Below are 15,092 nucleotides of genomic sequence, written 5' to 3' on the forward strand. Positions count from 1 at the left end.
ATTGCAATTTTCATCAGCTCCATACAACAGAACCAATGATTGTAGGTGATAAAAGTTGCAATCCAACCATGTCTTTGAGGGCACCATGTGTTCTAGGTTCAGAAATGCATCTTGCATTTTAATATTTGAGACTCAAAGCATAGGTCTATAACACAAAGAAATAATTGTTTTCTAATGCTGTTTTTTACATAAAAATAGTATTTTTGGGGTGAGTAAAAAGTGTCTTAAAGCATTTCACACATTCCAAAAGATAAATTATTTAATAGCTTTTTTTTTACTGTTCCTCCAGATTTTTGAGTGTGTCTGTCAGGCTTTCACATCTTATCTTTGGGTCCCTCAAAAGTTTCCTCATCTCTGCTTAAAAAATAGTCTTAATTCATTAGCCCTAGCACTGTGAATCTTATTTTCATCAGGGATGGAAATGCTTGTCATGATGCTACCACTGAAGCATATCTCCTTTTTCAGGGTAGAGAGAGCCTTGCTGGCACTACCCAGTGACAATAATGGTTTTGAAACCACCTCACGCCATACTATCCACCACAGCCAAGAAAGCAGCTCCTACCACCATTATAGCCTTGTTGCTGCAAGGTGCAATCCCTTTTGACCTCAAACCGTGACTACCTCATTGCTGTCTTCTGCACCATCTTCAGTACAGTCTACATCAATGCCAAGGCTACTATTGTGCCATATGTAGTCCTGCACAGAGAATTTAAAAAAAGCAGTTCATCTGTACAGTGACATAACATGCCCTCCTTTCCTGCTGCAGATGTCATTTGACCAGCTCTCAAGCTTGTGTTTCGTTGTGTAGGTGCTGAGCAACAGAGTAAGATGTCAGGAGTTACATATCTTTAAGCATAAAGATCTTTAATCTTTATGAGGGTTGGGGGTGGACTTTCTGCCAAAACTTTTGCCTCGCTCTAGAAAGTTCAGATGTTACTCTATTTAGGAATAGAACCATAGAAGGGTTAGCTGGTAGAGCACCTGCTTTGCATGTAGAAAGGTCCATGTTCAATCCCTGATATCTCCAGGTAAGTCTGGAGACATCCCTTGTTTGAAACTACAGAGAGCTGCTGCCAGTCAGTGTGGACAGTATTGAGTTAGTTAGGGTGGCTGCATGTCCTCTTTTTCCAGGACACGTCCTTTTTTTCAGGATTAAAATTTCTGTCTGGGCAGATTTTTAAAATTTGGCAAAATGTCCAGGTTTTGGGGGGGGGGTTGTTGTTTATTTTTGTTTATAGTAACCTGATTTTAAAAAATAAAAATAAAAACAATTTTAAAAGCCCCACGTCTCATGCTCCCACTCTGCCGTTTTTCATGAATGGAATGGGGGCACTCTGCAGCGTGCCTGTGTCCTCTTCCCCGGGGCAATGAAGAGCGGCGGCTGTAGGCCAGTGTTATGGTCACATGGGTATTTGTAGTTGTGGTGCCTGCTTCTCTAGTCCGGTGGGCTATTTAGAGTTAAAAACATTGCTACTAGCAGTATATCACAGCTTCTATAGCCTACATATAGTAGGGGTATTTAAAATGAGAGTTGTCTTAGAGATCCATAGTTAAAAGTAGAAGTCAGCAAATGTCTCCTCTTTTTTGCTCTTCAAAAAATGGCAACCCTAGTTAGGTTGACCAATGGTCTGATTCAGTAAAAGGCAGCATCCTTTGTTGTTTAGCTGACCAAATGAAGAGCCATAACAGTTGTTATTTATTAAATTTTTATACCACCCTTCATCTGAGGATCATAGAGCTGTTTACAATATAAAAACACAAAGTTACACATAATCAACCGGTTCTGTTCATTTGTAGCAGATTTGTTGAAGGATACAGTCTACATTCTGGATCTATATTCCTAAAGGATGCAAGGTAGACTTCTTTTGTGTTAGCTACGTGTGATAAAACTCGTATTGCTACTACTTAAATTATCCATATAAAATTTATCTTTTGTTGGGGCCCAGCATTAACACTTTTGAAATGCCATTTGCATTTATAAATTGTTCTCGTAAAATAATAAGCATAATGTAACTATAAAAAACTGATACATCTCCTGTAAGTGTGTTTGTACTTTCATTTGGTTACCTAAGTGAGTGTTGTGGTTACTGTGTTAAAACAGAGAGGCCTGGGAGAGTTAGGATAGTGATTGTTAACTAAATTGCAATTCCCGAGAGCATTTATTTTGCAATACCATGAGGAGATAAATTTTTCAGGAGACTGGCATGAGATCCAAAGCTTAAAATCACAAGGCAAAACTTAAGTGAAAAGTCCTGTACGAGGCCTTGGAGACATGATATGAAGCTTGTGGTTTGTTCCAAAATTAGCAATTCCACTGCCCTGCCACACCCTTTCATTACTCTCCACTTGTATCTGTTTTTTCTTCGAACATCCTGTTACTTTTAAAAAAACAAAAACCCCCAATCATATGTAATTAGGGGAAATGTAAAGACTTTTAACATCTTGGATTCCAAAATTTTGAAGCTTTTAAGAAACTTCAAACATGTCAGCTAAAGAAATGTGAATTTGCTTTACTAACAAACACTTGTTAAATAACAATTGCAAAGTGCAGTAATCTCAAGTTTCTGGTGTCTTTGCCCTGGAAAAAAAGGGCAACCTGGTAGTATTCTATAGCGCATACATTTAAATCAGTGAATATTTAGAAAAATATACAGTTAGAAAATTTATTACGTAGTTGACAAGTATCCCTTTAGATTGATATGCCAAGTTGCTATATAAGTCTTTGAATAGTGGTTTTGTTTTCTTTAAATGGTGGTTGGTGCCATATGTTTACATTAATCCTTCCCATTTCTGTAAAGTTGTGTGCTCACTTGAAAATGTAGAGGCAAAGATAGTTGCCATTTCCAGACATAGAAACAGTACTACTACTCATTGTTGTCCGTGCTATTGTGTGCAGCCAGGATGTCCTGGGGAAAGACTCTGTTCAAAGCTGATGTTAAGTAATATCAGTGTGCCAGTAATGGCCGAAAGGAAGGCTATAGGAATCTTTGGAGGGAAGTGTTTCAGGAAGAAGGTAGGAATCTTGCACTTTATATCTTACATTTGTCTGCTTGCCTGTTTGTAGAAAACATAAATGTACAATCTTTATCTTGTTTGGAATTTCAGATTATGAACATAGGGCTGCAATCCTAAATAAACATAATGGAACTAAGTTACTACTGAATTCACTGCTACTGACTTCCAAAAATGTTTTGTGTCGTAAATGGAGCAATGAAGAATTGCTTCCAGAACAGGAAAGTGTGTGCATTTCTTCTGGCAACATATATTTGGAGAAAAATAGTTAAACAACTTGCATTGTATATTATACTTTGCATTTTCTTGCTTTATTTCCTGGCCTTCTAATTTTCATAGTTAACCATTTGTCTGGAAGTTTGGAAATTGATTTCCTGACAGAATTTTTCTCCGATTGCCTAATGTAAATTTAAATCTTGATTTATTTTTGTGTTAGGAGTATTGTAATGTGCAGTTATATATACGTTTTTCTCAAGGAGAAGGCTTATTGCTTGAATATTAGCATGCGATTTTAACAAAACTGAAAGTAGTTGATGATACCTGGCATGTTGAAAGTTTTACATTTTTCTTACTGAAAATAATGATCAGTGCAATAGAGGATTGCTTAGTTTAAGACTCATTTGTTAAAATGCTTATGATGAATTCAAACATACATTCTAAAGTTTAGCGGAAGTGATTTTGGCGCATATTCAATGAATGCCGAGGCATTGTTTTCAGGACTTAGAATGTATGATGAAACCTCTTCCACCACACCTAAAATATCTGTCTGTCTAACTGTTAAAATCCATGTAGTCTAAGTAGCTCATTAGCTTATCATAGTATTGTATAATTACTAGAGAGTTAATTTGTATCAATTTACTGGAAAAACTCTTCCTTTCACAGAGGAAGTCTAATGGAATATCCGGCTTAGTATATTTGTTATCTTTTTGTGTTTACACACCTGGCAGGAAACTTTAGGTTTTTTGCACAATTCATGATGTAAGCTACATGATCTTGTTCCAAATAAATTTCTTTCTAACAAGTTTACTATTTCTAACTTCTAATTATACTTCCAATGATTTTTCTTCTATACTTCATGTTTAAAATTCAACTGAAGATTAGGATTTGATTCCAATTGGTTCATTTTACTGTGATCGGTAAGAGCTTCTGCAAAGCAGAAGTGGGAGAAAGTACATGGAGATCGGCTGGTAGATCACTCAATGGTTTGAGATAGATCAGTAAGGATTCCAATTCCCATTCAGCACTAGCATAAAAATAACATTCTGCCTTCTAAATTAGGCTTCTGAAATGAAGAAATATTGCTGGGGGAGAATCAGGAGCGAATTCTTGTGTAAAAGGATTGTGAACTTTGTTATGGTATTGAAATAAAATTCCTGAGCAGAGCATGTCCTTAGAGCAACCCTGTTCCTTAATTCTAAGTGTATGCTGCCCACCCCCAGCCCCCACTGTTTTGCAAACAAACTGTTTTCAAGCAACTATTTGTGAAAAATGGAAACTGTTTTGAGGAGTGCCATATGTGCCAATCTTCCTAGGTATCAACATTTTAGTAGTAATGAATCTCAGGGCTAAACTAGATGAGGTGATGGGACTGGGACTGCATCTCTAGTATCCTTAAAATTTTGGTCAATAGCAAATGATTGGGATGTAAACTGAACACACCAAAGCTGCTGTTTACCCTGCTTTGAGTGACACTGACTGTGCCTCTACATTTTCCACAATAGAGCAAATAGCAGCTTGAGAAAGAGATTACAGATGGAAAAAATGAATTTGGTCCACATTTTTAATGAGCCACCCTAATTGCCAGTCCCAGACTTTTTTTTGTAGATCAGAATGTGGTTATCAGTCAGATTATGCACCTCTCCGAATTTTCCCATGCAGTTTTGCTTCAAAACATATGCACAAAAGCATATTTTTGGGGAAATGTGTACAAAAAATGTGTATTTTAGGGGTATGTGAATTGAAAACATGCAAAACTACGTATTTTAGGGAAATAATGTAGACAAAATGCATAGTTTAGGGGAAATGATACAGTTTAAATGCATTTAATGCATTAAAGATCTGCAAGAATTGATTAAGTGCATAGGAAAGAAGGAATAGAAGGAATAGGATGAATAGAAATTTATGCCTAGGAGAGAGGTTGTATGATTTCTATTGGGTAAATAGCACAAGGGGAAGGGATTGATCCTGCTCCCTCTGTGATGCAGTACCAATCCAAATGAGCCATTCTTCCCATCCTACTCTGTAATTCCTGCAAAGAAAAATATTTCCATAATCTTGTCTGGTGTAGCCCTAACTAGTCTGATCTATTATGGGGTATTATTCCTTTACGGAGATTATATTTTGTTTTCCTATCTCTGAAAAACAGTTACCACATCTAAGTCTTTTGCTAAGGGAACTTGTTATACTTCCCTTCTTGTCATGAGATGTAGAGAATTCTCGGGTCCTTAAGCAGCTTTTGTAAGCACAGAAACTTAACATTGTTTTACATTGTCAGTTTTCACACATAGTCATTTTAACATGGCATTCCTGAAGAGGGTCTCATGGTAGGTAAATGTAGTTTAAAATTGTAGAAAACAGGCTTCAGAGATACTGAGATAGAATTTATAAGATCAGTATACTGCATTTAATGAATATTTGGGTACCTAGATGCTACTGTCAAATTTATAGATGTTCTATGTTCCCCATAATTATTACTTCAACAGGTTATATAGATAGCCCTGTGGTTTGACTTGGAAGCAGTTTCATGGCCTGTGAAAGTACAATCTGATTAATGTACTCTTCTTTGTTTTCTTCCTTAGCTGTAAACTTCAAGGAAGTTAATGAAGAAAACAAGCGAGAAGTCCTAAGTGAGATATTCTCTTCTATTGACACACTGGCATTCACATTTGGAAACATGTGAGTAAAAAATAATTAACTTTCGGTTTGTTTCCTGAAGCACCTTAGTCTCACCTTCTTTGAACTCTGCTGCAATGTGACACTTTTGTCTATTTGTTGGTCTATACTTTATTTGTCCCCCTGCCAATACTGTTTTGGACTACGTAGATGCTGCTCTTACAATACGAGAAAGAATGGGTATTTGTAAAGTACTCTAGCTGAGAAACTTAATTTCATTGTGTTCTGGTCCATTCCTTTCTTGTGACTGCTTCTTCATAATCATTTCCCACAGTAGCTCTGCCTATTTGCTCCAGTAATTACGAAGGTACCTTAAGGGGAAATTAAGAAACTATGGTTGTGTTTGGACATCTTACTGAACAATGATTTAAAATGAATTTGTTGTTGTTGTAGAAACATGCTAATGCAAGATATTGAAGAGCATAGTCTCCCACGCACACTTGCGTGCTTCTTCTGCCCTCCTCTTGTTCAAGAGGTTTACTTGGAAGAGGTTTACTTGGATTACTTTCAAGCAGACCAATTTCAAACTGTGACCTCTGAACCTGGTTTATTCAACCATAGTTAATCACAGTTCTGGGTTCTGATTGCGCTAGACAGTGTCATAAAGCAGATGCTTCCAGACTCCTCCCAGCTGCCCAGCATGAGGAGAGGGGGAAGCATATGAGCCTGGGAGGTAGCCAGGCTCGCTCATATCTCACTGAGCCATAGTTTAACATGACAGCTGAATGCTTTCCATGTCTACCCAATGGCTGGAAAATATACTCTTGCCTTCTCAGTTTGGTTGACTCTAATTTCAGTGAACCAAATCTTGAACTACCAGTGTTCAAAATAATTTGTAGTAAAATAGTTCCACATCTAGGTTTTGTATCTATTTTTTACTTACCTTTTACAGGCAGAGGACGCCTTAAATAAACACTGAACATTCCCATGTGGTTGTCTGTTCTGAGTATTAGGTAGACATTTTGTTCTTATATAGCAGGGCAAAGCATGAGTGAATTTTCTTCTGGTTCTCATGGCAGAGTTTCAGATTTCCTTATGGGAGATGTGGATAATAGCTCAACGTTGGGTCTTCCCGTATCTCGACAAAGTCAGGTAGGGTGAATTTTTTTTTAAGTTGTTAAAATACATTTTGCCTTTAGTAATATTATAGAAGAGAGCATTATTTTTTTTACTATCAAGCAGGATCAGTTTAAAATGGTTTTGTTGTTGTTGTTGTAGAAATACGCTAATGAACATCTAAAACTGATGTTTTCTAAGAACTAATAAGTAGTTCCTAGATGTAAATATATATATAAGGCCTAATTTATAGTAGCTTCTCTTTGGAGTTTCTTTACACAAAAGTACAGTAGTTAAGGTGCTTGGGCCAAGCTGCAAATTAATTACTGTGTCAAATTGTATTAGATGAAAAAGTAACTTTCAAGCCCTGCTTGTGCTTCAGCTGCTTTAATGATACTTGGTAAATTAAGTCAATGCTTAATCCAGGTAAGATGAAGATATTGTGGTTGGGGAAACAGATTCCTCCAGATAGAGATATGCAACTAGTCCTAAGTGGGGTTGAGGACCCCTGAAGAGCTGGCAGTTTGGTAGTGAACATGGATGATGCTAACTGGGGATGCTCAGGTGCTAGCAGTGGCCAGGAGTGCTTTTTACCAGCTTTGCCTGGCTCGCTAGCTGAGGCCCTGTCTGGAGAGAATGGATCTTACTTCAGTTATCCATGCACACTAGTGACATCCAGGCTAGACTATTATAATGGACTCTATGTGGGACTGCCTTTAACAATAGTTCTGAAGCTTTGACTGGTACAAAATATGGCTACCCAACTGATGGGTGGCCAGGTAGCTAAAGCATATTACACCTGTGTTGTACCACTTGCACTAGTTACCAGAGTTAACTAGGCTTAATTTAAAATGTTGCTCATTTATTGCATTGTCCTATTGATATCGCTTGAAAACCTTGGTTGCAGCAAGCCAACTGACTTTTTTTTGGGGGGGGGGGGGACAAAACAAAACTGGAAGTCTCAAGGAACATTAGAGGAATGGTATAAGCAATGTGGTCTCTGTCATTGGCAGAAAATCTTACTAAACAAGTGCTAATAGGGTGGTGCAGGCAGTTCTGCCACACAGGGTGCTGAGCCGAGGGAGTGCAAAATTGAGAAGATCCATTTGGGGGTTCTAATTTTTGGCCTTGCACAGGGCACCATATTACGAAAGATTACTGAAGTCTACCCTTGATGGCTACCCTTATGTGCTTATGAGGCAGCCATCTTTTTTCTTTATCATGTTCCTAATAGGCTACTTTTTTAAGAGTTGAAGGTAATATTGGAGGCATTGCCTCTCATTCATTTCTTTTGTCCCACTGCAATCTTGCATCAAACAAATTTTGCAATTTTATGTTGCCTCTTTTTGAAGCACCCCAAAAAGAATGTGCTAAAAATACAGCGTGCAGCGATGCTTCCATCATATCACCTTCAGCTCTCTGAAAATATCACCTGTCGCCAGCCAGTTTTCCAGTGTGTTGGTAGAGGAGAAGCTAATCTTTTTACCTTCTGTCACATTGAGAGCTTCCTTGATTGACTGAAAGGGGTGTGTAATTGAAGTTAAGCATTTCTAATATGCTTAACTTGCAAGCAATTGGCACATTGTATGTAAACCGGATTTTGTTTCCACTGAGGCATGTTCATGCTTCATTTGTTGCACCCAGTCCACATACCATTTTGCCAAAATTGGTATCTGTTGTGCAAGCATAGAAATTGCAGTATATTTTTTCCTGGGAAAATAGAATACTTTTACTTGTACCTATATTTATTGCTCTTGGGATGCTTTGTAAAATGTGTTTGTACATGTGCAACAAACACGTGTTGATTTTTTGTGACAATGACGCTGTTAACACCATTCCCAGTGCCCGCCTTATATTCTGAACATTTTTAAAGCTTTTTCTTATGCCTAATAGACTTTGCCTGTTATCATTGTCCAGATTCATATGAGCTAGAAAGTCTAATTTTAAATTGTAGTGCATGTTGCTAAGGTTACCTATGGGCATTTTATAACCTTTTTTGTCCAATTTTGTATTTTCCTTTCCAATTTTTTTTATTTATTATTTTTGGATGGGGGGGGGGTTCTGTTCGCTTTTACACCATAATGGACATTTGGGCATTTTTCTTTCTGATGGAGAAAAATGGCAACAATGCTTCCTTTCCATCCACTTTGAATGGACAGGGTACTGTGATATTGAAAATATCATATGAAAATATGTTTTCAGGAATATTGTGCAAAGTTTAAAATACACTTGGGGTCATGCTTTGACTATGCATCAAGTTCATTCATAAATTAGCCATTTTTTTCAGGGGCAATAGTTTAGGGGGAATAGTTAACTTAATTTGGTTAAGTAACCAGCTCCATCAAAGCTTTAAAAGGCAAATGTTTGACACATTGAAAGGCTTTCTATACTACAGTACCTAAATTGCCTTGCCTTTTTCAACCATTGTAGATTTAAAAGGGAACGGAGTTACTGGGCAGGAGTGCATTCTACTCCATTCTCTTGCTATGTTAGTATTGAAAAACGCCACATAGTTAGTATATGTTGAGTGTTTAATCGTCTGTTTGCTTAGCTGATGCTAACAGGCTGCATTTTATTGAATGCTAGTCTTTTGAAAATCTTTCTGTGGATTCCGGGGGATCACTGCACGAAAAAGATGACGTACAAGGTACAGGTAAGCATTACATACAGTGTTTTTGGTCTCTGTTATGTTTTTAGACATGTAGAAATAATGTAGAAATAATCAAATTTTAAAATTTTCTTTCTTTTCTTTTTTTACTATGGGGGAAACTATTGGTATTTAACAGAAGTATGTTTAGAACTGAAGTTAGCCCCATTGAAATCACAAAACCTCTGTGTTATTGGAAGTTGTAGCATGAACTTCAGCTATTTGTACATTTTTTTTCCTGTTTAGTTCATTACAGAAGAAAGTTTTATGTTGGCCATATGATTTGTTAAGATTTAATTCTGTGACCCTTTAATTTGTTCTAAAAGCCCTGTCAGTTCAATTTAGTGTCAACTAGCATTTAAAGAGAATCTCAAGATCAGAGCTGCTTTAGTCTCCACAGTTGGCTGATACAAGCTGTGCTGTTGCTGTGTGGTCATGTCTAAAATTCACTTTTTTGCATTTGACATTTTATTTTCAGGGCACCTTAGAGCTGAAGAGATTGATAGTGTTCTCCTAAGGAACGATAATGGAATTGAATCAGCTCTGTCCTATGCTAAGGCATGGTCAAAATACACGAAGGATATAGTTGCATGGGTAGAGAAAAAGCTTAACTTGGGTGAGTGGTTCTTTCTGGCACCTAATGAGCTTTGTCATGATGGAATTAAATCTGTTGTCAGGATTGTGCTACAGACTGTCAGTAATGTGATTTCTAAATTAGTAGCTGTTCACTGAAATGAATGGAACTGTTGCCTGTTTCCTGTGACTGAAATATTTGTAGCAAAATAGTGTCTGTGTACTGTTAAATGAAGACTACAGGGAAGTTTATGCTTGCTCTTACTGCTCTCACTCACTACGTGAAACTGGTCTTCCTTCCCTACAGAAATGGAATGTGCTAAAAGCCTGGCAAAAATGGCAGAAACAACTAAAGCTATTGTTGGCCCTCAGGTGAGTGTTCACTTAATAAAAATGCACTGTTAATAACACATACTTCTGTTGATTATGGAAGTTCCACTGAATTCTTCTTTGCTGTTTCCTTTATTTGTAGTTTTTTTCTATTTAAATTCTGATGAATATTCTTTTGGCTTACTTTTTGCTACTTGAAAGTAAGAAAAATTAAGCAAACTTTTTTCTTTTGTTTTACAATATTTTATGCATTGTTACAAGTGCAACTCTGGAACTAGGTTTTTTTTAACTGAACATTTTGTCTTAATAGACGTAAAGGTATTGATGTAATATAACAACTTAATTTTGTCACGGATCTGTATAAAGCACTTTTTCCACTTAAATCAGTGGGAGAATTTGACCTAGAAGGATAGTCTACTAATTTACATGTTTTGGCTTACAGGATTACATGCCATTCCAATCAATATTCATAAATGCATTCCAAAATGATGTAGAGAACAGTCAGCTCTGGCAACAAACGGCATCAGCTCTCCAAACTAATAAATTTGTTCAGGTAAAACCAATTCTATTTAAAAGCGTTTTTACATGCATAGCTCACAGGCATATATATTTTAGTCACTGAAATTTCCTTACACAGTCATTGGATTTCTCTCATGTAGCCACTCCTTGGAAGGAAAAGCGAACTGGATAAACAAAGGAAGGAGATCAAGGAGCTTTGGCAACGAGAACAAAAGAAAATGGTTGGTATATTTGAACATAATATATTGCGGGGGGGAGGCATTCAGGGATGTCCATCTGCTTGCACAATGGAAATCTTCTTCCCCCAACATCCCCCTGTGTTCCCCCAAATCTGCTTTGTAGGTTTGGGGAACTTGTGGAGCTGATTTAGGGAGGTGCAGGAGGAGAAGTCCCATTGCATGAGAAGACTTCACTCATACTATGTGGGGCATCACCCTTTGTTTCAGATAGAAATTCTAAACTTCCAAACCTGCCTGCAGAGCATACAATATAGGCATTCAGCATACATTACTTACTGTAATTCATTGAAAAAGTTTACATATTTTTTAAAAAGAAAGAAAAACCCACTAGTTACAATTTTCTTCACATTTATGGCATAAAGGCCACCAGTTCCTATGCTTTCCCATACTACCATTCCCACAGCTCAATGTCTGGAAGGTGATGATGATGATGATGATTAACAAGCTTTGAGTTAGAATATAATGTGTCGCATTTCACTATTCTACAACATGGAAACTGCTAATATTGAGATTCTTTCTTTTGGAATGAGCAGCAGGAACTGGAATCCACCGTTAAAAAAGCAAAGCTATTATATCTCCAGCGGCAAGATGAATATGAAAAGGCAAAATCATCAGCTGTTCGTGCTGAAGAGGAGCATCTGACCTCCAATGGGGGTATTATTAAAGATGTTAGTAAACTTGAGAAAAAACGAAAACTTGAAGAGGAGGCTCTCCTAAAGGTAAGAAAACTTCTTTAGATATGTTAGCAATGAAATGCAGTGTTACACTAGTTCTTGGAAATATGTGATTCATAGGACATGTTGGCTGGTACTTATGAAATTATAAAGTGCTTTTATTGTGGACTGCTAAAGGTAGGGTTTCTTCAGGTATTTTAATAGGAAGTTTCTTCACCATCACTCATTCTTTACATGTTTAATTTATTGTAGGCTGAAGAAGCCAATGAACATTTCAAAGCCAGCATGGCTGAAGTTGAAGAAAAACGAAATGATCTAGAAAATTTCAAAAGTGATGTCTTAACCCAGCTACGGGAACTTGTTTATCAGTGTGACCTCACACTTAAAGCTGTAAGAATGTGCTCCTTGTCTTCTAGACTAGAAGAAAATCATTACTGTTGGAATATCATGTGTGAAAATGATTTGATATATATCTCTGAAGCATTATGGCCAACACTGCTGGTATATTGACTAAAGCAATCATATTGGTTTTATTTGGGCCAGCCTATAAGCTGTGGTGTAATCATGAACAACCCATGCTTCTTCTACATTTATTGTTTTAGCACAAACCATAGTTTGCCAAGCTGCTTGAATTAGAACGCTGTGCTTACTGTTCAGTCTCCAACCCAAGATTGGAAACCCACTTCAAACCATGGTTTCATATTCTGGTTTGGAAGACTCGGCAATTATAGCATGCCAGTTCAGATGCCCTGACAAAATCATGGTTAATGCTAAACAGGAAACTGATAGGAAAGCCATGCAGAGGGGGGAAACAGGCAAGTCCATGACTCATTGCTCATCCTCCATACCCGTGGTTTGCAGAACTGTCTTAATGGTGTCTCTATGATTGTTTCATTCAGTATATTAGTAATTTTTAAAAGTAGTCTGGAGAACTATCTAAACAGAGCCACTTGCCTAGTTCAGAGGTAATGGGGAACAATGGTTTTCCACAGTGCTGAAAGAGCTGCAGCAACCCTTTGTCCTGTGCACCCCCTGCTCTCTGCTTTTCCCACTGTGAGTCGGAGATCAGAAATGCCAGATTCATTGGTTTTTCTTTATGTGCATTGGTACTAAGTAGAGAATCTCTTCATGTTCCTTTATCTTGAAACAACAGTGAGCCAACATTCAGAGCCTTACCTCATAAAGTGGCAAGTGGGGGGGAATACAGCTGCAGCTTTGGCCTGCCTTACCTTTGACTTAAAGCTTCTGTGAATTGATTGAAAATAGTTTGTAGTAGATTAAATAGAATGCTATTGTTCCTAGCACCCCATTTTTGAAGTCTATCCAGAACTGAGTGGTTTCCTGGTACTATGATGTCAAGCACTCTGAATTGCTAAATAGTGCTGCAAAACATCTCATGAAACTAGACAAGCTTCACACAACATGTGGCAAAAGATGTTTGTGAATGGTTTGTCCATGAAGTTATTTATTTCATAAATTGAGATATCTATCTAGATAACATAAGTTTCCACAGCTTAATTATAGCAAGCCATTCATGGAAGGCAGACAAAAGGAAGACAAGCAGAAGAGTTCATGAGGTTGTGTATTAGTATAAAGTGTCCATTTGTCTTTGGGAAGAAAGGCCTAGAATCTTAGATGATAAATCTGTTTTGTATACATACTTGCTATTTAACTTTAGTGGATGAACTGTACTATGGTGCATTCTGTCTGTTAAGACATGCACCAACTTATGTTGAATTGAAGGACACAACTTTTTTGTAAATGTGGATGATACCGAAATGGAAGGGCATTAAATTTTAGCATTAAATTTGTTCTGCAGCTATGCCTTGCATATTTATCCTTAACTTTATAATAAATGGGGGGGCAACCTAAGCAGCATCTTGGATGAGAGGCTGGTCCATATCACATTTCTAAATATGGAAGCTTGAGGCTTCTAGTCAGGCTGCTGTGTACCAACTACAAACACTGCAATTTGTTTATATTCTCTCTTCAGATTTCTGAATACCGAGAGACTTAGTTTTTCAACATTTTATAGTTTTCTTTCTTTTTTTGGTCTTGCTGATTAAGTAAAGTTTCCAAAAAACATTGGTTTCTATCTAAACCAATTCTTTCATGAGTGAAATGCCATTTCACTTGTGCAAAATGGCTTCTATGAGTTCTACCAGTTCTTCTTCGCATTACAGCTCCCTGTGCCTACATCCCATGCTATGCTAGAGGGTCTCCCAAACCCTAGGAAGGGTTTTTTCAGGCATTTAGGGGGCTTAAGCAAGCTTTGGTGGGAACAACCTGTTGTGTAAGCAGAATTACACTCATGCTTCTTTGGATCCAAACCCAGTACCACTACAGGCAAGCAAAATTCACACTTTCACTGACTTCTATCCATCAGTCTCACAAAACAGAGATTGGTTTAACTATAAATACATCTTGCATCCTTGCTTTCTTGAAACCTAAGTATACTGACAGAAAGGAAATGGAGAAGTTTAAGAAAAGTTGAGCAAACTATGACAGAAAGCTGTAATTGTGATAGGTGACATACAGACTAGTTGTAGTTTTTTAATACCTGAAAAAAAATCATTTGTGACCTATTTTTGTAAGTTTTAAGAGATGCGGGGAATATTTCAAACCTTTGTTTCTTGAAATAACTCTATTTCAAATATCTTTTTGTTCCACCCAGGCAACAGTTAACCTGTTCCAGATGCAGCATGCCCAGGTTGTGTCTCTACCAGTTAACTGTCAGTCCCTCTGTGAGAGTGCCAAGCTTTATGACCCAGGACAGAAGTTCTCAGAGTTTGTGAAGAATTTGCCAAAAGATGATGTTCCCATTGAATCGGGTTCCTTTGAAACTCAGAGCTCCCAGGTTGGAGGGTGAGAGCTCAGATACCATCTTCGCTTACTTGGCAGCAAATGTGAACAAAATGCTAGAGGAATGTAGATAGAAAATAAAAGAGAGAAAGAACTTGTTACTTTAATAAGTCAGGCATTGTTGAAAAATGAATGGAAATGGGTCCTAAAAGACAGGTGACTTTTCATAGTGTAGAGCAGAGTTTAGTATTTGTTGTTGTTGTTTTTTGCTGAGGATTTTTTTTTTCCATTTAGCCAAAAAAAGAAAGATATGGAGAAGGTACCTCAGCTTGCACAAGTTCTTGGCTC

General features: G+C 37.4%; 1 protein-coding gene across 4 annotated transcripts in view; it reads left to right on the plus strand.

The window, feature by feature from the left end:
• The window catches only part of ARHGAP29 (Rho GTPase activating protein 29), a 105,532-nt gene that overhangs the window by 76,581 nt on the left and 13,859 nt on the right, over window positions 1-15,092 (plus strand). For 3 of the 4 annotated variants that reach the window (XM_083444811.1, XM_083444810.1, XM_083444812.1), the window contains exons 4-13: window positions 5,811-5,907; window positions 6,924-6,996; window positions 9,547-9,613; window positions 10,086-10,223; window positions 10,488-10,552; window positions 10,953-11,063; window positions 11,170-11,250; window positions 11,802-11,987; window positions 12,195-12,332; window positions 14,617-14,807. In XM_083444811.1, the coding sequence (XP_083300937.1) occupies window positions 5,811-5,907; window positions 6,924-6,996; window positions 9,547-9,613; window positions 10,086-10,223; window positions 10,488-10,552; window positions 10,953-11,063; window positions 11,170-11,250; window positions 11,802-11,987; window positions 12,195-12,332; window positions 14,617-14,807 (1,147 nt within the window). Of the gene's footprint in view, window positions 1-2,760; window positions 3,014-5,810; window positions 5,908-6,923; window positions 6,997-9,546; window positions 9,614-10,085; window positions 10,224-10,487; window positions 10,553-10,952; window positions 11,064-11,169; window positions 11,251-11,801; window positions 11,988-12,194; window positions 12,333-14,616; window positions 14,808-15,092 lie in introns of those variants that run through there. The other variant, XM_083444813.1, reaches the window with a different exon arrangement.

Source organism: Podarcis tiliguerta, assembly GCF_965153285.1.
Source record: "Podarcis tiliguerta genome assembly, chromosome: 6".
NCBI lineage: Eukaryota > Metazoa > Chordata > Lepidosauria > Squamata > Lacertidae > Podarcis > Podarcis tiliguerta.